General features: G+C 40.7%; 1 protein-coding gene and 1 long non-coding RNA gene across 2 annotated transcripts in view; one reads left to right on the top strand and one right to left on the bottom strand.

Moving 5' to 3' along the window:
* Window positions 1-11,841, bottom strand: part of ELAC1 (elaC ribonuclease Z 1) — a 24,729-nt gene extending 12,888 nt beyond the window's left edge. The window contains exons 1-2 of the mRNA XM_070627603.1: window positions 9,729-11,841; window positions 3,436-3,600 (exon numbers count right to left, since the gene is read on the bottom strand). Of these exons, the coding sequence (XP_070483704.1) occupies window positions 3,436-3,600; window positions 9,729-10,218 (655 nt within the window). The 5' untranslated portion in view covers window positions 10,219-11,841. The remainder of the gene's footprint in view (window positions 1-3,435; window positions 3,601-9,728) is intronic.
* Window positions 9,757-26,520, top strand: LOC139084562 (uncharacterized). Its single transcript, XR_011542047.1, has 3 exons — window positions 9,757-9,973; window positions 18,892-19,056; window positions 23,599-26,520. It is a non-coding gene; the product is annotated as an uncharacterized lncRNA (long non-coding RNA).

Here is a 26,520-nt window from a genome sequence, read left to right as displayed (position 1 = left end):
AGTAAAACCTGGCACAGGGATGCAATGTGATTATGTTGCATTATAAGATTCCATCTTGCTAGCAGACTTGCTCATGAGTTTCCTTCTCCCTTGCTGGCAGTAAATAGGCAAAGCTACCATGAAACAGAAACCCATATGACCAGGAACTGCAGGAGGCCTCTAGGAGCTGTGGGCTGCTTCAGTTCTACAACTGTAAGGATGCTGCCAACAACCTGAGTGAACTCTGAAGCAGATACTTCCCCAGATGAGCCTCTGATGAGACCTCAGCCCTAACAAATAACAGGATTGCAGCCTAGTGAGACCTTGAAGCAGAGAACCCACCTAAGCCAGGCCTGAACTCCCTGCCCCATAGAAGCTGTGAGAGAGGGAATACAAATAAGCCACTAAATTTGCAATCTGTTATGCAGCATTAGATAACTGATACAGCTATTAAATAAAAAGTAAAGACTTATCCCTGCACCCAAACCTCTGGTACCCACATTTAACAGTTTCTGGTTTCTATTAATCACTCTGCCACTTCAATTCCTACTCTCTACAATGTTAAATATTACAGCTTCCACCCTGGCCTGTGCCTACCCTGAGAATTCTCATAAAGGAAACCCCTCTGTGATCCAAGGGAAGTAAAGCGTAGTACTTGCCTTCACCTCAGGGTTTCAACAGAAGACAGCAGATAATTAAGGTTGAACTGTATATATCACAAGGCCATGTGTCCCAAGTGAAATGCAGTATTAGTTCCTTTCTGCAACAGCTCTTTTCCTGACTCCCTCTCTAGGTTGAGGACATCACCATCTCTAACTTATAATAATGCTTCACTTCTTCACATCCTAGGCATTCATCAGTCACCACCTCCTGCTGGCTCTACAAGTTACTTCTTAAATTGAGTCTCTCATCTTCATCCCCATCTCTACTTCCTGCTTCAACATCCTCATCCTCTCTTTCTCTCTCAGATGAAGGCAACTGCCTTGAACTGGTCTCCTTGATGTTATTCTCTTTCTCCCAACACATTTGCCATTGGAAAACTCTGTCCTAAAACACAAATCAGACCATGTCTTTCCCCTACTTGAAAACTTTTAATGATTCCTTATTGCCAATAGAATACAGTCATGTGCCACCTAATGATGTTTCAGTCAATAATGGATCGCATATATGATGGTGGTCCCATAAGATTAGTACTATACAGCTAGGTGTGCAGTAGGCTGTACAGTCCAGGTTTGTGTAAGTACTGTAGAGGGGAGGAAGAAATCTTCTTCTACCCTTCTCAGTTCTTCTGGCTGGTCTAAGAATTAAATTGACATGAGACAGATTAACAGGAGAAAAACAAAAGTTTAATAACATGTATATGTGGGAGAAACCCTGGAAAACAGAGTAACTCACCAAAATGGCCAAAGGACTCACCTTAAATACCATCCTCAGCTAAAGACAAAAGATGCTGGGGGAGGGGAGAGTTAGCGACATCAAAGAGAAGGAAGGCAATCCACAGGTAGGTGAAAAGGAGCAAACATTTGGAAAACAAGTTTGGCCACACAGAAACAGAAGAACCCAGAGGGGAGCCCAACCAACAGGCTTTTCCAGGTTCCTCCCTGTTTACCACCTAGCTTATAATATGCTAAGGTGATAGCTTGCCTCCTGAGACAAGTTTTTTTAATCTGAATTCTATAAGGCAGTTAAGGGGGCATAAGAAAAAGAACATTCAGAGTCTTTGTTTCTTAAAAATAATCAGCCTAGAATAATCCTCACATAAAAGAGACACATTTGGGGGTGGCAAATTTTGTTCCCCTTTAGTACACCTTATGATGTTCGTGGGCCTAATGACACATTTCTCAGAACGCATCCCCATCGTCAAGCAATGCATGACTGTAATAAGGCCTAAACACCGTAGTATGCCACAGAAGACTTCACAGTCTGCCCTTACTTACTTTTTCAGCATTCTTATCTCCCATCTATCCTAGTCAATTACGCCAAGTTCTGGATGGTTTAATATTCCCCAAACATGTCATGTCTCTCATGGAAACCCCCTTACTTGTTGCCTACTTTGTTGTCTGTTCCTTGAATGTCCATTCCTTCTTCTCTCCCCAGAGAAACTTCTATTCATCTCTTAGATCCTAGCTCAACTGTTACCATCTCTGGGATGCTTTCTCTGAACATACAGCTACAGTTAGTGTCCCCCTCGTTTGTGCTCCGATAGTACTTGGAAAACACCTCCATAATTCTACTTATCACATTACCCATGTGATAGCTATTCTGTTTATCACATTACACTATGACTGTCTGCATGTCAGTTTCCACCACTAGACCAAGAGATCCTTGGATGCTAGAACTATCTTTCCTTTAGTCATCAAATGCCATGCACTGTGTTGAGTCATAGGAATAATAACTTCAATGACTACCATGTATCAGTCCTAGTGAGTGAGAGGCACTGTAGTAAGTGCTGAACGTCTTATTCCAGCATTAACTGAACAGATATTTACTAGGCATCTACTAGGTACATAAGTGACCAGTAAGCTTAGTACAGGGAAACAGTGTACAGAGAAACAACTATTTAAATAACATAATTTTAGATATTGATGATGCTAAGAAGTCAAAAAAAATAGGGTGGAGCAGCAAAATGCCTAGGGTGAGGGAGGAACGACTTAATCCTGGATGTTCAGGGAAAGCCTCTGAAGAGATGGCATTTAAGCTAAGATTTAACTGATGAGGAGACAACCACACAGAGAAGGGATTATTATACATAATTCTCATAACATCATTTCTAAGTAGAGTTTTTATACCCATTTTCAAGATGAAGAAGTAAAGCTTAAGTTTGCTAACCTGCTAAAGTCACAAGCAAAGACAGAGCTGGGACTGGAACCTAGGTCTGCCTGGCTCTGGGCCGAGGCTTTTCACCACTGTACTCCTCCGTCTCCCTGGTGCTGGGCCTCTGCTCACTCCACTCCTTCTGGCTGGAATGCCCTTCTTCTCCCCAACCCAGGGAATTCCTCCTCCTCCTTCAACAACTCACAGGTCACCTTCTCTGAGATGCCTACACCGATAACCCCAAGTGGAAAAGAGTATCTCCCTCCTCTGAACATCTACTGCCCTTCACATTCTCTCATGATACTTACAACTATCTCCAGGGGGAAATAAGTATGTACGCCGTTCCTTTGCTTGGGCAATGTCCATCTAATATGCCTGATGTATCCCACTCCATCCTCTATCCCCTGAGCCTATATAAATCCTTGCTCTCAACATTTACAGGATGGATGAAAAGTAAATAAATAGATGAATGAAGTTCAGTGGGCGTGGCCAGATGACCAAGAGCCCTCCAAGTCTTCCAGGGCTCCAGCACTGAAGTGGGATGCAACTGTCAGGACTATTTCTTAGCAAAGGCCCAAGGAGAGCCAAGAAAATGAAGCAGAACAAGAGACAGTCTTAACGAGATAGCTGAATCACACTAACCTGCTTTAAGTTGACTTTTCATAAGCTGTGTCTGGGTTCCTTCCCCACAGTCAAAGAGCCAGCACTCGCCCTCACACCGAAGGACCAGAGCAGAGGCACCCCGAGTTGGGGATGGGTATGCTGCGCCTGTCCCCAGAAACGTCACATCCATAGACATCTTCCACCCTGCAAAGGAAAGATCACCCAGGGATTACTTCACGTCACTGCTCAAAATCACCAAAAACAGGTTCCTGTGAGATTTACTGTTATTTATTTTTTGGTTATTCAGAATAGTCTGGATTCCTGTTCTCCAACAGTTTTCCATAGAAATCCAAAGGAAGATTTTAATAACTCTTAATCAGTTAAAACCACAAGTTACCAAACCTTGCGTCACTGCTCACACACACAAAAACAAACAAACAAATAAAAAAACAGCCAAACCCAGTCAGTTAAAAACCATAGTTGAATTCCAACTATATGACATTCTGGAAAAGGCAAAACTACAGAGACAGTAAAAAGACGGTGGGTGGTTGCTAGTGGTTTGCGGGGAGGGAGGGAAGGATGAATAGGTGGAGCACAGGGGACTTTTAGGGCAGTGAAACTATTCTGTGTGATACAGTAAAGATAGACACATGTCATTATACTTTGGTTAAAACCATAGATTGGGGGTTGGCCCCACGGCCGAGTGGTTAAGTTCGTGCGCTCTGCTTTGGCAACCCAGGGTTTTGCCGGTTCAGATCCTGGGTGCAGACCTAGCACCGCTCATCAGGTCATGCTGAGGCGGCATCCCACATGGCAGAACTAGAAGGACCTACAACCATAATATATAACTATGTACTGGGGGGCTTTGGGGGAAGGAAAAAAAAAAGCCTTCCTCTATTTAAAAACAAAAACCAAAAAAACCACATAGATTGTAAAACACAAAGAGTGAATAAACCCTAATATAAATTTTAGTAGTAATAATTATGTATCAATATTGGTTCAACAACTGTAACAAATATACAACACTAACGCAAGATGGTAACAATAGGAGGAACTGGGGGGCAGGGTGAGGGAGTATATAGGAACTCTCTGTACTTTCCACTCAATTTTTTTAAAAAGTCCTTCTAATCAACACTAAACAATAACAACTCTAGCTGAGGTTCTGGGCAAGAGACAGGATTTAATTGTGCTGACTGAGTGGTATCTCTGGTGTCTATGGTGATCAGCCCTTTCTCTGAACGATCATAAATACAGCAGTGCTCTACAACACTCTACAGGACTGCTGACCCCTCAGAGTACAGCGGAGTGAATGGCTCACTCCCCTAAATGACAGGCTCTATGACTGGTTAGGACTCAGCTTTCTGCCATTATAAGTGATCAGCAATAACCTGTTGAAAGTGTAGATTTCTGCTCCTGGCATCGCTCTTTTTCCTTTCACTGTTTCTGAGCACATCTGCTATCTCTGATATACTTCCGTGATGGGAGATGTACATCAAATAGAATAAATGAGAATAAACTCAAACTTACACATAACCAATTTAGATTATCCACACTGATGGCAAGGAGGAAAACATATAAATAATTTTAAGAAAAAGTACTAAAATAAGAAAATTTGACAGAGAGCTGAATATACAATATACAAAACTATCAATAATTTGCCACAACTAGAAGGACCTGCAACTAAGATATACAACTATGTACCAGGGGGGATTTGGGGAGATTAAAGCAGAAAAAAAAAAAAACTATCAATAACTTTTCTAAGTCCTAGCAATAACCAGATAAAAATAGAAATGGGAAAAAAATCTCATTCACAAGAGGAAAAGAAAACCTTATAAAATCATTAGAAATAAAGTTAATAGGAAAGGAACAGGACCTAAAAGACCCAAAGAAATGGAAATACACCTTATGCTCCTTGATGGGAAGATTTAATAACACAGAAATGTTACTCTTTTTATAATGTAGATCCATTGAATGCAAATTCTTTCAGATTTCCAATGGGATTTATCTTGGAACAAAAAACAATCCAAAGGTCACATGGAAGGAAAAATAAATGTCTGAGAATGGGCAAGAAAATTACCTAAAGTAGTGAGCAGTGACTTATCTTTCCAGATTTTAACACTTACTACACTAATCAGGTATAATTAAAAGAGAATAATATTGGCACAAAAATAGAGGTGAAGAGAAGGGATGGTCCAGAAATAAAACCAGTTATGTATGAGAATCAATATATAACAAAAGTATTAAAAGAGTGGTTTATTTAATAAACAGCACTGACATAATTGGCTATTTTTGCAGAAAAAAATAAAGCAAGATTCTCACTTTGCATTATATATAAAAATATATTCCACATGGTTTAGAAATTTAAATGTAAAAGGTGCAATAAAACGTTCAAAAAAATTAGGAGAGGGGCTGGCTTGGTGGTGTAGTGGTTGAGTTTGTGTGCAGTGCTTTGGCGGCCCAGGGTTCATGGGTTCGGATCCCGGGGTTGGACCTACACACCACTCATCAAGCCATGCTGTGGTGGTGTCGCACATAAAATATAGGGGAAGACTGGCACAGATGTTAGCTCAGGGCCAATCTTTCTCAAGCAAAAAGAGGAAAAATGGCAATGGCTGTTAGCTCCAGACCAATCTTCCTCACCAAAAAGAAAAATTAGGAGAATACATATATATATCGCTTTGGGGATGAGAAAGCCCTTATTGGCAAGATAGGAAACTCACAAATTTAAAAAAAACAGACATTTTCACAACATAAAAACTTTCATATATCAAGACTCATAAAGTCAAAAGATCAAAAAAACACCTGGAGAAAACTGTTTGCATTGTATGATAAAGGGTTAATGCCCCTAAGAAAAAGTTCATGCAAATGCATTCGAAAAACAAAAATAACTGACAGAAAAATAAGCAATAGATATGTACAGGAAATGGACAGAAGAGATCCAAAAAGCCAATAAGCATAAAAAGTGCTCAGTCTCCAGGTAGTTAAAAGAAATGCAGATTAAAGAAACAAAGAGACACCATTTTTCACACATCAGCTGGCAAATATTAACACTAGCTAGTGCTAACCAGGACAAGGGAACAACTGTACTGTCACATGTTACTAGTGATGGAGGTGTGAGTTGCTATTATGTTTTAGGAAAGTAATCTGGCAATACATATTACCAATAATAATGATGCAGCTAACGATAAAACACTTTAACCCAGCAATTCCATTTTTGGGAATCAACCCTAAAAAAAAAGGTTCTATGTACAACGATGTTTACTGTGATACTTTTAAGGTGGCTAAAATATAGATGCAATCTGAGTATATGTCAATAGGGAAACACTCGAATATTTTATTGTATATTTATACCATGAACTATTTATTCTGCAGCTAAGTCAGGTCTGCAACTCTTGTTCTGAAGGGATGACAGTAAGAAAAGTTACAGATAGCTATGGCATGATCTCATTTTTATAGCAATGCCCCAAACCCCTACAAATATAAGACAGAGAAAGTCTCGTGTGGAAGGATACATAGCATATTGTTAATACTGGTTATCTCAGGGGTAATTAAAATGGTGGGGGAGGGGGGATTATTAACTTTTCTTTTAAATCATTGGGTTGTTTTTGGTTGCAATCAGCAGCATTTATCTATTTAATTTCTTTAATTTTTTTTCTTTTGGTGAGGAATATTGGTCCTGAGCTAACATCTGTTGCCAATCTTCCTCTTTTGCTTGAAGAAGACTGGCCCTGAGCCAACATCTGTGCCAATCTTCCTCTATTTTGTATGTGGGACGCTGCACAGCATGGCCTGATGAGTGGTGTGTAGGTCTGCACCTGGGATCCGAACCCAACAACCCTGGGCTGCTGAAGCAGAGCGTGTGAACCCAACTATGCCACCAGGCCAGCCCCTTACTGTTTTTCAAATGATGATTTTTAAAAAATATGTCATAAGGCTGAACATGCTTTTCTAATTACACATCACCTAATCTTTCTTTCCATTTGGGGACACAGTCAGCTCCCCACCCTCCTCATGCACACACCTCACACACACAGGTGGTATGTCTCCACCCCAAGCACAAGCTTTGAGGTTATTGCCAGTGTGCCTTCATGGGCTACTCCACATTTTTACTTCCAAGATCAAGCCTTCCTCTGATAATTCAGTTGTTTAATTTGCAGAGGCTTTCCTGCTGGACTGCAGTTTGCAAGAGAGGTGAGAATAAACAATGTAGAAACTTAAAAACATTAAAAGTTAATAAATGCAGAAGGAAGAATAAAATATAATCACTTTGCAATCCCTAACAAATAATGGATCTGGGCCAGTGGTACCTAACCCTGGAGCATATTAGAATCACCTGAAGAGCTTTTAAAACATATCAGTGATTGGGCTCCATCCCAGAAAAATTAAATTCTGCTAGTGAGACATATGTTTTAGTATTAAAAGAAGAAATTATTTCCCTGATTCTAACATGCAGTCAGATTTGAGAAGCACTTAGTGAAAGGCTAACAGAGAACTCTAATGGATGGATCAGGCTGACCCGAACACACCAGTCAACCAAGCAATCTTTCTAAAAAACTTTTTACTATGAAAAATTTCAAGCACATACAAAAGTAGAGAGATTAGCATCATGCATTGCCACATACATATCATCTAGCTTCAACAATTATCAACTCACGGCTAATCTTTTTTCATCTATATCCCCCACCCATCATCCAAGAACACCTGCTAAGTGGTATTGGGTACCTCCATCAAGAAGCATGCTGTCTGGCTGTCTTTTTCTGATGTTAACAGCCGCTAATGATCATTGTCAGGATCCATTATTTCATTGGGGGTTTCCAAAAGGTGATGTTCTTTCATTCCTTCTGCAGTTATTAGCTGGCATCCTTGTGTAATTTCCCACTCAATTATTTAGTTACCCTGCGGTGCAATTTGTACTGAAAAGGCTCACTGATCAATCTTAACACCACAAAGAGAGACAAGACCTTATCTAACGCATAATGTGATGCAAATGAAATACACAGTAATGCTATGAGATTTCTTGCCAAAAAGTGAACCTGAATCTGAAAAAGGCTGCAATCTCAATACCAGTTTATTAAAGGACATCACCAGGATGGAAAAACAAAAATCCAGCATGTAGGAAACTTTACAGGACAAATGACTTGGTTTCTTCAACAAGTAAAAAACAAGGAGAAAAGCAAAACAAAGAAGGAGGGGATAAAGAGATTAAAAGAGACCTCAACTAAATGTAACATGTGTAGTTTGTTTGGATCCTGATTTGGACAAACTGATAATGGGGGGGGGGGGAAGACAACTGGGGAAATGTAAACGCTGACTGGATAGATGATAACATTAAATGCTTATTATATTAATAATGGCTTTGTTTTAAAAAGGAGTTGTGTTTTATAAACATAAACAAGTATTTAACGGATGAAATGGTACAATCGGATTTGCTTTAAAATAATCCAGTGGCCGTGAGGGTAACAGATAAAAAGATTGATCATGAAAAATGGTACACTATCCATTTTTGCATATGTTTGAAAGTTTCCCATACAAAACGTTTAAAAGGAAGCCAAATAATCAAAACCATTCCACTAGGTTGGCAAGTAATCAGTATTTAATCAATGGGTCAATTTCATCGACATACACCCCTTTAGACACTAGAAATTAAAAGTGACCAAACTACATTTGGTCCCTTTCTTCTTAGACAAAAAACCCCAGCCGCTTGCTTTCTCATGACTATGATCCACCTTGGAGGAAGTGCATATTCTGGGCGAGAACCCAGCACACGACCACAGTACTGTCTCTTGACACTGGGCCAGCGCCTCTCAGTCCTGGCTGCATATCACAATCACCTGGTGACTCTCGGCCTCAGCAACTGGAAGGCTTGCCAAACGATTCTAAAGGCAGCGGGTTGAGAACCCCTTTTCCGGCAAGGAGTGCCAACCCTGGGATCACCCTGTGGTGTAGGCAGAGCAGTTACTGCCACCCTCAATTTTACAGATGAAAGAACCGTGAAAGCAGAAATAGAGTGGGCGGCCAAGGCAGAGTCAGGGCCAGAAGCCAGGTCTCCCATCACCAGCGAACCCAGGCCCTCCTCCAAGTCAGGGTCAGGCTCCCAAAGGGAGACGCGGCGGCGGCAGGAGCGCCGGGCGCCGGAGGCTCCCGCCCCGAGGAGGGGACGCGGCGCGCCCTCGGTCCCCCGTGCTCCCCGGGCCTGGGTCCTCGGCTCTGGCCCCGCCCGCGAGCCGGGAGGAACCGCCCGCCCGAGCGGCTCAGCCCCGACGGCGACGCGGGGGAGGCCGCGGCGGCGCAGCCCCTGGCCCGCCCCCGCCGGCGCGCCCTGCCCCACTCACCAGCTCCCCGAGGCCCCCGGCAGGAGCCGAGGGAGGCGCAGCCGGCCACGGGGCAGCGACGGGCGCAGGCGGAAGTGCGCCGCCGGCCGTGTCCGCGCGCGGCCGCTCTAGGACGCGCCGGAGGTCCGCGCTCGGTGGCGCCCAGCCGGCCAGGCCGCGTGGGGAGGCTCGGGCCGGCTGGAGGCACCGTCCCCAGCCTGCGGTGGCTCCCTCTCCTCCTTCCCTCTCCCGCACCAGTTCTCTGGGTAAGATGGTGACAGGAACCGGTGAGGACCAGAGCGCCCGAAGTGAAAACATTTACTGCTCCGCTTTTTGTTTTCCGTGTGATGTTTTTAAACAAAAATATTCTCCTTGATGCTTTGCTCCTGCGTATGTTTTTGTAATTTCTATTCTTTCGTTGGGATGAATCTCTTTCAGTCGCTAAATCTAAAAGTTTAAGCTTGCAGTGCCTTAAGAGGAAAAAGCAATGTGCCTTTGAATCAGAGTTCATAGCAGCTCTACTAGAGATCACGAGTCTCCGCTCTTTCTATTCCACTTTACTCTTCTGGGGATACCCGGAATATTTGCTTAAAATCTGAAGCTGCCTGTGCTGGACTCACACCAGCATTGCAGGTGTGTTCTCTTACACAGCATAGCCTGCTGGACGTGCGAGTGAAAAGCCCGGGCTGCTGTGTGCGGAAACTGCACGTGGTGATTGCAACCATAAGGGGAAAAGACACATTCGGTTTATATTCCAACTTTTAAAAAGATATTTCAAGGTTCTGTGCAGTGCCAGATGCACTGATTTTTGCTCGATGTACTCGAGGTGGTCGAAATATCCAGCAGCTTCATAACAGGAATAGAAGTGCCGTGTCTGTGGGGTTTTTGAAACTCCCACGAGAGAGAAATCAGGAACCGTTGCCCCTCACCCCACCCCACCCTGACCGCTTTGCTCAATAAACCATAATTTACTCTTTGGCCTCTTCAAAGCCTTTACTTATTCAAGTATTAATTGAGCTCCAACTTTGTGGATAGTATTATTGTTATGCAGAGACAAATTTTAAAATATGTAATGGCCCCTGGTTTTAGGAGCACGACTGAGGTTGGGAAAAGATGTATCAGGAAACAGTCAAGTAACAACATGAGGGAACAAATGAGAAGACAAAATGAGTGATAAGAATATGTAAGAAAGCTGGGGCTGGCCTGGTGGCAGTGGTTAAGTTCACGTGCCCTGCTGTGGTGGCCCCAGGGTTCGCAGGTCAAATCCTGCGCGGACCTAGCACTGCTCATCAAACCATGCTGTGCCCAGGGCCCACATAAATAGAGGAAGATTGGCACAGGTATTAGCTCAGCGACAATATTCTTCAAGCAAGAAGAGGAAGATTGGCAAGAGATGTTAGCTCAGGGCCAATCTTCCTCACAGGAAAAAGAAAAAAAATATATGGAAGAAGGGCTATTACTAGCCATGAGATAAGAAGAGGTGGGACTTGAGCTGGGTGTTGTAGGATGGCTGAGACAGACTAATGTTACGGAAGTGGAAAAATGAGGTGGATTTGGTCATGTGGGGTCTGATTTAGCAAAGTATTATACACTGGAACTTGAACCTGGTTTATCTGACACTTGCCTGGCTAAGAGGAGCTCAAGAAGACACATTCTACAGCTAGGTCTTGATCACAACTCCGCTAGAGGTCCCCCACAGCAGTACCCTCCATAGACCTGCCCTCTCCAGAGGTTCCTGGCTTGTTCTTCCCACCCATCAAGGCTTCCTACAACTCCTCTTCTTAGAGGTTATTCCATCTTTAGAGAACAGTGGGTAGAACGTTTTGTTCATTTTAAAAATTTTCCATAATGGGAAATTTTAAATGTACATGAAAGTTGAGAAAACGTTTAATGAACCTTTGTGTATAATGATCACTCACCTTCAACAGTTAGTAATAGCTGGTCCATCTCGTTTCACCTATAACCTCTGCCCCTCCAAAAGCAACAATAAAACCCTGGATTATTTTAAAGCAAATTCCAGACACAATGTCATTTTATCCATACACACTTCTGGAAGCATTTAAGGATCTTTTCTTTTAAAAAAAAAAAAAATCTCACCATTACATAACGATAGTGGGCAGTTCAGTATATAAATATAAAAGATAAGGACTTTAAAAAGTACAACCATAATATTATTACCATCAAAAGACAATAATTTCATAATATCATCAAATATCCAGTCACAGTTCAAATTTTCCTGTTCATCTCATAATTTTTTGAAGCTTACTTGTTCAAGTCAGAAAATCAAAATATAAAATTAAAAACTTAAAAAGCTCTCTTAAAAAAACTACAATATTATCGTCTCACCTGAAAAAGTTAATAATTCTTTAATAGAACCTGATTTGTTATAACATCCAATTACTTATTACTATCATTGAATTACTGCTTAATGTTCAAATTTCTGTGATTACTCCTGGAGTATGTCATATGTACTTGGTTTGTTTGAATTAGGATCCAAAAAATGTTTACACATTGCATTTGGTATAATTCTTTAAAGTTTCTTTTAAATGTTAATGGTTTCTTTTGCCTCCTTTTTCTTGCCATTTATTTGTGGAAGAAATTAGGTCATTTGTCCTCTAGAATTTCCCAGATTCTGGACTTAGCTGATTGCATCTTCATGGTATCATTTAACCAGTTCCTCTATCCCCTGCATTTCCTATCACATGGGAGTTAGATCTCGAGGCTTGTTCTAAGCCTTTTTGGTGGACAGAGCTAAGAAATATATATATTTTAAGGTAAAATAAATTACAAATTCATACTGATATTTCCAATTCAAGTGTAAAATTATAGAGTTTTTACTTAATTTATTTGATTTTATATCAAATGTCACTATATCAAAAATCTTGATTCCTAATGACATTAACATAATTTGTTTGATTTAGCTGCAGTAAACTAACCCCAGCACACCATTAGATATATCCTACTAGGTATGTACAGTCAAAATACTGTGTTTTTGGGTTACTTAAGAATGATTTTTTCTGTGTTGTTATGCCACCAACCTGATATACAATTAGATTGCTTTGTTTATTTATTTTTAGGTATTTATTTTTTGTTTTTTAGTTATGTAAATCACTTACATGGGTTCCAAAGTCAAAATTATATTCAGAAGTATATTAATTCCTTCCTTCCATAGGTGACACTTTCTTAAAATTAGTTTTAGAGGAACTTCCAGAATGACAGCATAAGGAACTCCATGGGCCCATTCCCCAGAAAAACTGGTTAAAATGATCAAAAAATGATCATTTAAAGCTCTGGAAATGGTCCTAAGGACATTTAGCAAAAGAAGAAACATTTATTCAAAAACTCTATTAAAATTCAGTAGAAACAGTGAGAGTTTGTGGTATGTGAACTGAGACCTGCTTCCTCCCTTCCCCCTCCCAAATCAGTGAGACTGAGCCTTCACTGCAGACTTGTGCAACTAGTAACCCAGGGCTCCCTCTCTTCCCAGCTCACAGTCAGAGGGCTGTCTTCCAGGTAGGGCTAGCATGTTAGTGTTTCCCATCCTGTCCCTAGCTACTGGTTGTTGAGGCTAAATTCTAGGCAAGTGTGACTAAGAGGTAGGATGGAGCCTTTAGTTTGGCCATGCCCTAACAAGAATACTACTAGGACCCTGATTGCCCTTGCCCTGGCTAATGTGGTGGTTCCATGCTGAGAGAGGCCAGCCAAAAAGACCTGAGGTTGATATCAAACCTCTTAATCTCAAGTTTGTGTGCTCAGTGTACAGTAAGCTAATCACTGAGGCATAGTGCATGGAGATAGAAAAAATTTTATTTGAGTTGGCCAAAATGAGAAGGTGGGAGGATAGGTTGTCTCAAATCTGCCTTAATGAAAGAAGAAAGCAGGGGGTCTTTATAGAGCTAAGGGGCTTGGGAGGAGGAATTTCAGAGAAACAAATGGGAAGTCCATGTTTCTTTCACTCCAGATAAGCCCTTGGGCAATCAGACTTTTGGGCATGGAGAGCAGCAACTGGGTCTGGTTATCTAGTGATCAGTAACTTCCTTAAAAGCATTATTTTTCTTCTGCAAAACAAGCCCATAAATCCTTGTGACCCTTGAGTCACCCCTCAGGTTAAACAAGAAAACAGCAAATTAACAAGATTAACTTCTTTTCATCTGTGTCTGTGTTGAGAGCAAGGTTGAAGGGTAATCATGTTCTTATTGAATATTTACAGTAACCCTCAGGTACCCAGCTTCAAGGTCACTGCTTTCCTCCCCAATTCCCCAGCACCTAAATTGGTGGTATCACTGAGAGGGTAACGTGCCATTGTCCATAGCTCTCTAGGTCCAGTGCCTTGGCTCAGAGATTTTGCCTGGGGAGAAAAGCAGGGCTAAAACATACCTCAATCTCTTCCAACAGACTGACTTCACTTACAACAGAATGTGAAGACATTCAAGCTTAAGGGCACTCTCAAAATGAATGGAGATGATGGTGAAAGGGGATTGGGAGGAGATTGGTAGAATCATTGGACATATAGGCTAAATTGTCAGCAGCTAGTTTTTCTAAGAGAACCAAGGGGCAAGAGACAATTGAGAGGAGCCTACCTGAGGTCAGAACAAAACTCAAACACTAACCTGAGGAACTATTTCTTCAAAGGAACTCAAATTTGATTGCTTTAGTCTCTGGAACAATTTATGCCCTGAGACATTGTTGAAAAAAGAAAATAGAGCAACAGCCTGGCAATTAGAAGAGCTTAATAGCTGGCTGTAGTCAGGGAAGGAGAAAAAGAGAGTCCTGCCCAAATCATTGTCATCCCAGGATGGATGTGGGCATACCCAAGGCTGCATGTCCTGAGGAGAAATATCAGAGGGTTAACTCTGTAGGCTGAGGGGGGATGGTTCCACTAAAATAATCCAGCGGTCACTAAACTAACAAACAGGCAAATAAGAATAACAAATCCCAGAGGTGGGGGGCAGTACCCAGAATTGCTATAATATAGTGTCTAAAATGTGCAGTTTCCAACAAAAAATCATAAGAAATGTAAAGAAACAGGAAAGTATGACTGGAAAAAAAAAAAGTAGGCAACAGAAACTGCCCATGAGAGTGACCAGATGTTGGATTTAACAGACAAAGCTTTCAAAGTAGCCAGTATAAATATTTTCAAAGAACTACAGAAAATCATGATTAAAGAAGTAAGGGGATGTATGATGACAATCACATCAAATAAGGAATATCAATATGGGGTAAAAAAATTATTACATAAAAAGGAAATCCTGGAGTTGAAAAGTACAGTAACATGGAAAATTCAGTAGAGGGATTCAACAGTAGATTTGAACTTACAGAGAAGAAAGAATTCGCAAACCTCCAGCTCGATTGACAGAAATCATACAACCCAAAGAACAGAGACAAAAAAATGAAGAAAAATGAGTAGAACCTCAGAGAAATGTATGACACCATTAAGCACACCAACATACAAATAGTAGGAGTACCAGAAGGACGGGGGAAAGGAGCAGAAAAAATATTCAAAGAAATAATGGCTGAAAACTTCACAGATTTATTGAAAAAGCAATAATCTCCACATCCAGGAAGCTCAACAAACTCCAAGTAGCATAAACACAAAGAAATCCACAAACAGACACATTGTAGTAAAAATGCTGAAAGAGAAGACAAGAAGAAAAGCTTGAAAGCAGCAAGAAGAAAATGACTGATCACTTAGAAGAGAACCTCAGGAAGATTAACAGCTGATTTCTCGGCAGAAACAAATGGAAGCCAGAAGTCTGTGGGATAACATATTCATAAGTGTTCAGATTAAAAACCTCTCAACAAAGAATCCCATATCTGGCAAAGCTATCTTTCAATAATGAGGGTGAAATAAAGACATTCCCAAATAAACAAAACTGAGAACTTGCTGCTAGTAGACTTACTTTACAGGGAAGTTCTTCAGACTGAAAGCAAGTGACCCCTGATGGTAATTTCAATCCACATGAAAAACAAAAAGTATCAGTAAAGGTGCACTCCTTGCAGCTGGACAGCAAGTTATTTTTGCAAGGAAGTTGCAAGCAGCACGCCTCCTTGGCTGACACAATCCTGTGTCAGCATACAAATTTCTTCCTCATTCCTTTTCACAGCTGTCTAATACTGAATGATTATATTATAGTTTATTCAGTCAGTCCCTGGATTGTTTCCAGTCTCTTGCTTTCACAGTGTGATAACAAATAGCTTTGTGCATAAGTTATTTTTTATTTCTGCAAGTATATCTTTGCCATAGATTCCTACAAATGGGATTGATGGCTTGACAGGTAAATGTGTGTATAATTTTGCTAGAGATTGCTAAAATCCCCTCCATGGGGGTTGTACCACTTTTCCTTTCATTGGCAATTTATCAGAGTACCTTTTTCCTCAGAACCTCAATGCCATTAATGGTGTCAAACTTTTGGATTTTTGCCAATCTAACATCTTAGACTAATTTAAATTTAAAATCTGTCATAATTGAGCTATGTTGAGTATCTTTTCATAAGTTTAAGGGTCATTTGCATCTGTTTTTCTGTGAACTTTTCATGAATGTATTTTCCTTGGTTTCTTATTGTATTGATGGTCTCTTTCTTCTTGGTTTTTAGGTGCTTTCTATATCTTAGGCATAATAACTAACTATGGTATAAGTTGCAAATATTTCCCCAATTTGTCATTTCACATTGCTTAGCAACATGAACTTCTGTTTGATAGTTTGAGTCTTGATTTTGCCCCTTTGTGTTTAGGTGACCTTGGTCGGTTCGTTTAACTTTTCTGAGCCTCTGTTTTTCTTTTTCTTTTTTCTTTCTTTTTGAGGAAGATTAGCCCTGAGCTAACTGCTGCCAATCTCCCTCTTTTTGCTGAGGAAGACTGGCCCTGAGCTAACATCCGTGCCCGTCGTCCTCTACTTTATATGTGGGATGCCTACCACAGCATGGCACACCAAGCAGTGCCACGTCCACACCTGGAATCCAAACCAGCGAACCCCGGGCTGCCAAAGCAGAATGTGTGCACTTAATGGCTGCACGACCGGGCTTGCCCCAAGAGCCTCTGTTTTTCCATTGGCAGAGTGAGGATAATAATTGCTCTTCTTGCCTCAAACTTTTGTTATAAGACTAAATGGTGTTTGTTGAAAATGCTTTGTAAAGTGTTATTAAAAGGTGAGTCGTTACAAAGTGATACCTAGCATATCTAACAATATAATTTCTACAGATAGAAGAAGGCTGCCTTCCCTTTTCTCTCTCATTCTTTGCTTAGAGGTAACCTACACGTAATATAACAGTGGTCTTCTTGAATCAGTAATTGAACCTGCCTATTAGCTTGTCTAAGGTGTAACTGACCTGGAATTAAGAGGGAAGGATAGCCGGCCCTGTGGCCGAGTGGTTAAGCTTGTGTGCTCTGCTTCTGTGGCCCAGGGATTCACCAGTTCAGATCCTGGGCGCAGACATGGCACTGCTCATCAGGCCATGCTGGGGCGGCGTCCCACATGGCACAACTAGAAGGACCCACAACTAAAATATACAACTATGTACTGGGAGGATTGGGGGAGAAAAAGCAATTAAAAAAAAAAGATTGGCAACAGTTGTTAGCTCAGGTGACAATCTTTAAAAAAAATTTAAAGAAAAAGGGAAGAATAATACCTCTGATTACAAATTAGTAAAAAGCAGTGGTCAAGTTTCAGAGCCAATGAAGTGCTAACATGGTGGACTCCGTGACTTTGTTTTCCTCATTCAAATTATATTTGGAAACTTTTTTGTCGATCATTTGGTAATGGAAATCAAGCACTGCTTAAACCTACATGGAGAAAGAGCCCTGAACTGAGTGAGAAAGAGATTTGAGTCTATACAAAATAAACAAAAGACATGACCACAGCCCTCCATTTGCTTAAAGTCTTGTTGATGGGCTAATATATACACACTTATAAATAGACATGTTAATTGGGTGTCAATCAGAATTATTGGTTACAAGCGTGGAGATCAATTTTGGCTAATTTAAGGAGATTGGAAAGCCCACAGAATTGACAGAAAACTTGAATCAATGGAGGCAGCAGGCACCAAAGCCAAGGTCTTGCCTCAGTGCCTTCTTAGGGCGCTGCCACTGACACACCACCACTACATGCTTGCCACTGTTCTTGGCTGCCATGAGGCAGAGAGAAGGAGGAGCCTGCCCCATGAGCTTTGGCTTCCACAGAGGAAGGCAGCACATTCTGTTCCTTGCAACACTATACATAGCGGGGAATCGCTCCAAAGTAATAGGGTTGGATACTGAGTGTCACCCAAAATATCTTTTTTTTTTTTTTTATTAATGTTATGATAGATTACAAGCTTGTGAGATTTCAGTTGTACATTTTTGTTAGTCATGTTGTGGGTACACCACTTCCCCCTCCGTACCCTCCCCCCACCCCCCCTTTTCCCTGGTAACCACCGATCAGATCTCCTTCTCAATATACTAATCACCCAAAATATCTTTAACCATGCACCTCAAATTTAACTGACTGACACGAAACTTTTGTTTCCTTCATCCGCACGTGCTTCTTCCTCTATTCATTCCCTAAATACGTTGTGTTTCTTTTTGCGATCATAGCACTTGGATTTCACTCAAGTTACTTTGATAGAATTTTTAAACACCATTCCTCTCCTCTCAAATCTGTGGTGGCCATTTTCTAAATATCATTGGGATAGACGATCTGCTATAAAGGCTGTCATTTGCTTTGAAGTATTTCAGTGTATTTGTCTGATATTAAGTATTTGTCAATTAATTTAAGCTTTAATTTAAGGGGTGGTCATCTGATGTGTTATCAAGAGTCCTGGAGTGAGCGTCTTACATCAGGAGGCCTACACTGCAAAAGTAGCTGCCACAAGACTTTCTGCTATTGTCATTTTGATCAAAAATCAGTGCTTTGCTTATCGGCATATTGAATGTCAAAACGTGACGCTAGTGATTTGTTAATTAGCATGATGAATGTTAAAAATGGGCTCTCAATGTTAAAATGCAAGGTATTCAATATAGGCGTGTTGGTCCAAACAATTCAGAGATCCTCTTCACCCTTGGATGAACAGATTAAAGAATCCAGTGAGATTAGTCACGACGTGATCCAGAGTTCAGACAATAGATCTAGAAAAGAAACAATATCAGAAAATCCAGAAAGTCTCATTACTTTAACAATAGCTCTAGTAATTTCAATGTTTCTAACCTATAGACCTACATCCTGAAGGACCTGCTATGTTAGTCTGGATCCTCCAAGTGGCAGACACCAAGAGGAAGAAGTGAAAGTGAGGAAGGAGCTGGCAGGCTGTGAGAGCCCTCAGACCGGGGATGCAGGTCTGATTCCAGGTGGAAGAGAGCGAGAAGGAAGAAAGGCTAGGTAAGGAATGAACTTTAGACTGAAATCCAGTTCTGAGCTTGGCGAGGCTTTGAGCTAGAATCACCTGTGAGAGTCCCCTCTCTCCCAGGCATGGGCCTGGCTTGCTGTCCCCGCTGTGTTAAGTCATTGGCTGAGAGCAGCCTTGCAGGAAGCATGCCTTCCATGTGAATGAAGAGATGGATCTCAGGGTACAGTGACTGGGGCTGATGGTCGATTAGATTCCTAGAAGTTAGCGATCTGAGAGGCACATTCTCCTGGTTGCTGTACACGTAGTGTCTTAAGTGTAATTTTTAGACCAGCTTGAGATGGAAAATTGTTTTTATTTTTTATTTATTTTTTTAAAGATTTTATTTTTCCTTTTTCTCTCCAAAGTCCCCTGCTACATAGTTACATATTTTTAGTTGTGGGTCCTTCTAGTTGTGGCATGTGGGATGCTGCCTCAGCATGGCTCGATGAGCAGTGCTATGTCCGCGCCCAGGATCCAAACTGGCGAAACCCTGGGCCATCGAAGCGGAGCGCTCGAGCTTAACCACTCGACCACGGGACCAGCCCTGGAAAATTGTTTTTAAAGTTGCCTTCTATTCACTTTAGATGCAAACCAGATGGTATTTGACATCCATATTTTTCAGGATTCAACAACAGAGAAGATACTATTTGGGGCAAGGGGTGTGAAGTCACTGATATTGCTGACATATCTGAGCATTACTTGCTTTATCAGGCAATGAAAGACCTTTATTTGTCTGTTTACCCATTCCAGCCTTGATGAAAGTTGAAACCTGTATCTCAGCATGCCAATTATTGCAATAAATAACTATGACAGACTAGTTAAAAATGCTCTAGCCTAGTTGTTCTTAACCTACCTTAGGTAAAAAAAGGGCCCTTTAGAAAATTTGATAAAGATAATGGAAATTCTCCCTCCTAGAGCCACAAGCACAGTACTATACACAACTTCAGGGGCTTCCTGGACTTCCTGAGACTATTCATGACCCCCTGGATGAAAAGGGTATTTTTTCAACAAATGATGAGCTGGACACTTTTCTAGGTTCCGGGATACAGGAATGAAAAAAAAGATGCAAAAAACCGTATCTTCATGGAGTTTATATTCTAATGGGGGAGAGATAGATAATAAATAAAATAAGTAAAATATATACTACATCAGATAGTAATAAGTTCTGTGGGGAAAAATAAGTAGGGAAGAGAGAGAATGCCAGGGAGTTTGGGTTACAATTTTAAAAAGGGTGAATCAGAGAAAGGCTCACCGAAAAGTGACATTTGAGCAAAGACCTGAAGAAGGTGAAGAGCAAGCTGTGGAGGTACAGAGAATGTTCCTGGCAGAGCATGCAGCAAATGAAAGGGCTGCCTGGAGTCTGCCTGTGTGCTCAAGGCAAGTATGGCTGAAATAGAGCGAGAAAGCAGGGAGCATAGTAGGTGAGATCAGAGAAGTGAGCGGTGGCAGTAGTAGTGGGGGGTGATCACATAGGGCCTTTCATGGCACTATAAGTACTTAAGCTTAGCCATTGAGGGTTTTGAAAAGAGTGACTTGCTTCATTTTATGTTTAAAAGGATCACTCTTGCTGTTCTGCTGAGAATAGATTTCTGTTGGTGGCAAGGGTGGGAGACCACTTAGGAAGGCATTGCAAGAACCCAGAATAAAATAAGAACCCATGAGTCCCTACCAATATAAATAAATGAATAAAATAATGGAGAAGAAGGAAAATGTCTTCCTTATAATAGAATGCCAACCAATATATACAGAAGAAATGATAGAGTTAGAAAATCATCAATGGATGCTAAAACTTAGTGGGTGAAGGCTTGATAAGGAAGAGGGTGTTTACATAGTTTCAAAACATCTCCCAAGAAATTACTTATTTACAAAGGGAAAAATAACTTTAGAGTAGAGAAGGGATATTAGATTAGGTAATAGTATTGCATCGATGTTAAGTTTTCTGATTTTGATAAGGAATGGTACTGTGCTTATGTCAGAGAATATCTTTGATCTTTGGAAATGCATACAAAAATACTTAAGGGTAAAGGGGCATCTTGTCTGACACTTACTCTCAAATCATTCAGAAAATAAGTGTTTATGTGTGTATAGTGGGAAAGAGAGTGAATGAATGATGAAACAAATGAAGCAAAATATAAACAATTGGTGAATCTGGGAAAAAGTCAGGGAGTTCCTTGTACTACTCCTACAGCTTTTCTGTACGTTTGAAATTATATCTTTCAAAAAAATAGTAAAAACAAAAAAGAGGGAGTGATCCATTGTGTCAAATGATGCTCATGGATCTAGTAAAATAGCAATTTTAATTTGACCTTTGAATTTGGCAGTTTGTAGGTTTCAGTGGAGGCTGGGTAAGACCTGATTGGAGTGGGTTCAAGAGAGAGTGGAAGGAGAGGATGAAGTCAGCAAGTATAGAGTAACTATGGAGCATCTTTGAGGAGTTTTGGTTTAAAGGATAGTGACTTGGGGCAGTAGCTGGAGGGGAAGAGGATTCAGGAGTCCCCCTAGCTGCAATCAGTGTGCTAGTGATCTAATAGAGGGAAAGTCGATGATGCAGAGAAGGGAGAATTGAGAGCAAGGCCCTTGAGTGGGTGAGGGGAAATGGTACCCAGTGCCCAAATGGAGGGCTTCTTCCTGACTGACAGGGCCGTAGTTGGTTCTTAAGCACATGGATGGAGATTGTCACTGCCCTCCAGCCTAAGAGCACCAGGAGCACACCTGTAGCTATTCATTGCAGCAATCAAGGATGCACACCATAGAGAACAGGGGGGCATCTCAGTAACAGGGTGTTAGAAAGCACCTATGATAGAATTTGGCTTTTGGTTGGGTGATTTTGCAGAGGGGCCACAGAAGTTGAGGTTCACTCTGGATTGGGGTTTGCTTAGGAAGCAGGGACAACTCTATGATTGCTTACCTCAAATCTTATCTATAGGGAGTGAGGCTAAAATTATAATTGGTAAAGTGTTAGTAGTCAAGCACACTAGCCAGGATTGGGGTTGGGGTGGGGTCTGGTCATTTCTGTGGTTTGGACAACGCCCATGTTCTGTCTGTGTATAGACAAGATGATGGAGTGGCCTCGTGTTATGTATTACTTTAATATGATTTCGAATGCACTTGTTTATGACTAAGACCAAAAGAAAAAAGTTGTTGTTTTGATATAAGAATGAAGTAAGTTGTGTCAGGATGTCATCATCTCATCTGTTGTCATTGATAAGCACTCGGTAGCTCAGCTGGGCCAGCACTGTTGGGGGGCTTAGCACCAGGAACACGTGGAGAAGCAACAAGGCACTCCTTGCAGACCTAATAAGCTGTCCGAAGACCTTGGGGCATTAGCTCCTAGCATAGTAAGGATGACTCCCTTATTAGTAGCTGTGACAAACTGCTCAGTCTGCTCAGTGGCCCATGAAGGAGATCAGCCTGCCCACCAACCCCGGCAACGTTGTTCCCTAGCAACGTGCTCTAGCAACAAGGGACTCGTATTTTGCGCCGGCAGCTGGAAGTCAGCTCTTGGTTGGTTTAGCCGTCTCTCCTGAGTGCAAACTCATATAAGAAGGTACACCTGGATTAAATTTGGACTTTATTCCTTTATCTCCCCTTGCCTGGAACAATAGTGTGATTAATCTGTCATTGGTTTGGAGCATGTTATTTTTTTTTATTGGCTTATTAAGAGACATTATCCTGTAGGCTATTGGCTTGTGAAACTATTATGAATCCCACAGTGAACCTGTGTTAAATTATTGGCAAAGGCAATCTCAGTCTCTGAGTATTAACTTGCTGCCCCCTGAAACAAAACACCTAGTTTTTGTCTTGGTTCATCATGGTCAGAGTAGCCTTGCCTGATTCTCATGTTCTGTGAGGTGGTTTACACCCCGCAGAACACCAAGGCCTGGTTGAGTTCCTAAACACACAAGGACAGCTGATAGTACCAGGCCAGCTCCTGGAGGGCAGGAGGTGCTGCTTTTCACTTTCTTAAGGTACCTGGGGAGCTGGGGGGAAGGGGAGCTGGAGGACATTCTCTTCTGATTGTCCTATTTCTCCATGAAATGGGAAGGAAGGCCATCTACTGAGGGTGAGGATGGGGGAGGATGTCAGAGACCTGAGAGCCGCGAAGATATCATAGTCGCTGGGCAGGGAAATGCCAGGAGCATTAAGGGTTTCTTGAAGTTAGTGACTATGAAGTGAGACACACAGCAGGACTGTGATTTTCTGCAGCCATGTTCTGCTCCCTGGGCTGTGCTCAGAGTAGGTGGAGAGTCTAGCTTAAACAGGATTGGATTTTGTCAAACCATGATGCAAGAGGTCTGAATCCTGGCTTGGATTCAATTTAGTAGCTACATGACCTCAATGGCTCAGCGCCTCACATTCTATATCTGTAAAACGGGGAAGATGTCGGTACCTACACCTGAGAAGCTTGTCGTGAAGTTTAAATGAATAAGCAGGTATCAGGTACTTAGGCAGCACTCAGGCTGTTACACCAGTTTTTCCCCTTTATCACAAAGTCAACATGCAGTCGTTCCTGATTTTGTATTCTTACATTGCAGTCTTGGAACATGTATGCGGTGGGCGAGAGGAAGTGAGAAATAATTCCTTTACTGCTATGATTAAAATAAATAAGAAGAGAAATAGAGCAGGAAGCTCAATAAAAAGGAAAGATGAGCGGCAAAACCAGTGCTCCACGTGTGAATTGAAGTCTAACAATATATCCCTGAAAGATCAAGTATTCTGGACTCTGTGTGAGTGCGTTTAAAGGTTTAAGATAATGCTAAGTTTTAAAAGTGCCCTATACACAGCAGCCTTTACAAACAAGGTCATAATGCATTTTTTAAGATTGGAAAATTTTGCAAAGAAAATACACACATCTCATTACAATTTATATCACAAAAGAGAAAAAACAATTCACATCATTTTGAAGTTTTTGGACTGATTCCTGGAACCATTTGTAATAAGTTGATCTGGTATCATATACCCTACGCAAGGCATTCCCCTTAAATTACTATTCCCATAAGCAATTACAAGACTGTTTATTCCATCTCTTTATCTTAAATCCAAAGGTGAGAAAGGCTAAGCAATGACTTTTGTGATGTGTGGCTTCCTTGAAGTTAATAATTAATACTTGGGATGTTATCAAAGGGAACATAATATCAATTGCAAAAATATGGTTTTAATTCCAGCTAATTTTAAAGGTCATTAGGCAAAGTATAAAACATTAGGCAGAAGTTTTACTTTGTCAAATATTTAGCTAAAATTGGCCTCAGAAATTCATTTTTCCACATATATATTTTATATTGCTACTTTCTATGGAAGAAGTTATATATATGCATATAATACAATAGATATCATTTAAAATAGATCTTATTTTCAAATTCACATTGACATTGGCAGATTCACAAAGTGTGTAAGCACTATGGAAATTGATTTTGCACAGAAGTGACAGCAGTTGGTTCTGTGACGATTACCAAATCAAAAGATGTCAGTGAGCTGGCTACTGAGAATCTTTGGTGTAATTTATCAAATTCAAAACCAAATCTTTTATGTTTACCTCCAATACTTAAAATGCTGAAGACTAACGGATAAAATAGGTTTATACTGTATTTGAATTATAAATGGGAACTAAGTAAAAATCAAATGAACTGGTAAAATGTATTAAAAATGACCTAAGACTAGTCTTATAAGAACAGGTGAATAATTTTCATCTGAAATAGCAATTCTTGACGATAAGGAATTTAAGATCCAGATAAAATCGCCTATCACAGACGCCCTTCTTCGTGGAGAGGGACTGAGGCTAAGAGCCGGGCTCTGCCACTCACCAGCAGACCTTGGGCAAGGCGTTTAACCTTTCTGTGCCAGTGTCCTTCTTTGTAAAACAGGTGTGGGGAGAGAAGGTCATTGTGAGGATTAAATATGCTGATGCATGTAAGACACTTAGAACAATGCCTGGCACAAAGTAGGTGCTATCTATAAAAGTTAGTTTATCATTATTTGATAATTGTACATACCTAAGGTGTTGGTGATGACTCAGTGACTATGTAGGAATCAACGATTTGCTGGAATATACACTTAAAATTATGAAAGTAAGGGGAAATAATTTTTCAAGGCCATAAAAAGACATACTGAAAACTGGGGGATATATACCCACAAATTTCCCCTTAGTCTTAAGACTTTAAAAAGTGTGCTGAATGTAGGGCTAACTTCCTAAACAGCAAATTAGCAAGTAAGTGTTTATTTGGAAAAAACAAGATTAAACAGCCATATGAAGAGAGTCAGTTTATTGGCAAAAACCTGTTACAGAAAGAGACAAAGCACCCAAAAGTCATTTGACTTAATTTGTATCTTTTATGCAACTGAACTATGAACACATTTCCATATTATAGCCTGACTTACTTTCCTCTTTGAGAGGCACAATTTTCCTTATCCAAGAAAGGAAAGTAATTATTGTTTTAAAATCTAATCAGTAGTTTATCTGAGTAACTCCTGGCAAGGATTAAGGGAATTATGCAACGACTCATGTCCTAATAAGGCCTAGTTGAATTTATTAAAATTTGGAACAAAGCATTGAGCTTTTTCTCTGCTTACATTAAAACATCTTATCCTGATTTCAGATGAGGGAGATGACGGAGAAGTTTTCTGTAGTCGAATTATCTTGAATATTTTAAATATTGTTACTTTATTTAGCTGCTCTACGGAGGATTTCTTTCATTTCAACATTTAGATGCAAATCAAATCGGTTGAGAGGAGAGAACAAATCTATGCCATTTTTATAAAGTCAGCAATGTGCCTGCACTTGAATATGTGTGGTCTTGTCTTAGATGGAAATACCTGATTGGTGCTATTCCATGCTTGAGGACAGTCCCTTTAAGTGGAATCCCAGTAGAGAGCTCTGAGATTTATATTAATGTTCTCAAGTATCGTGTATGCTCAACAGAGCTGACTCCATTTTGGCGAATTCCACAGAACCCTGAAGCTGTTCAAGACTATGAAGACGTTATCTTTGAAGACTGAATGGATTCGGGAAAAAAGCTACAGGAGCGTTTGAATGAAGTATTTTTTCTCAGGCAAGGCTTTTCCCACCCCCCTACCATCCTCTTTGGGCTTACTCAGTTATCCGAGAGCAGCAAATAATGCTCCACACCCCTTAATAATTATTATGCTTTGGTCTTAATTCATCAGCAACTCCTTTGCAAAGAAGAATGTAGAATCTTATTTCTCCAGAGGTTAATTTAGAGAAAGAAATGACAAAGGATAGGATAAGTCATATCATAAGACAACAATAGAGAAGAAACAAATATCCATTTGATAGCTAATCTTTCATAAATGAGAACTAGGTGCTAGGTTTTACTTAAGTACATTAGAAGTCTATAATTTATCATTGAACAGTATTCATTTTCAGAAAAGTGTTTGTGTGCTGTAATTTTTGTTCTTATAAGCACCCTATAAAAACTGTACATAAAAATAGATGAAACCAA

The sequence above is a fragment of the Equus przewalskii genome, chromosome 7, assembly GCF_037783145.1.
Source record: "Equus przewalskii isolate Varuska chromosome 7, EquPr2, whole genome shotgun sequence".
Taxonomy (NCBI): Eukaryota; Metazoa; Chordata; class Mammalia; order Perissodactyla; family Equidae; genus Equus; species Equus przewalskii.
This window is presented reverse-complemented; position numbering and strand designations above follow the sequence as displayed.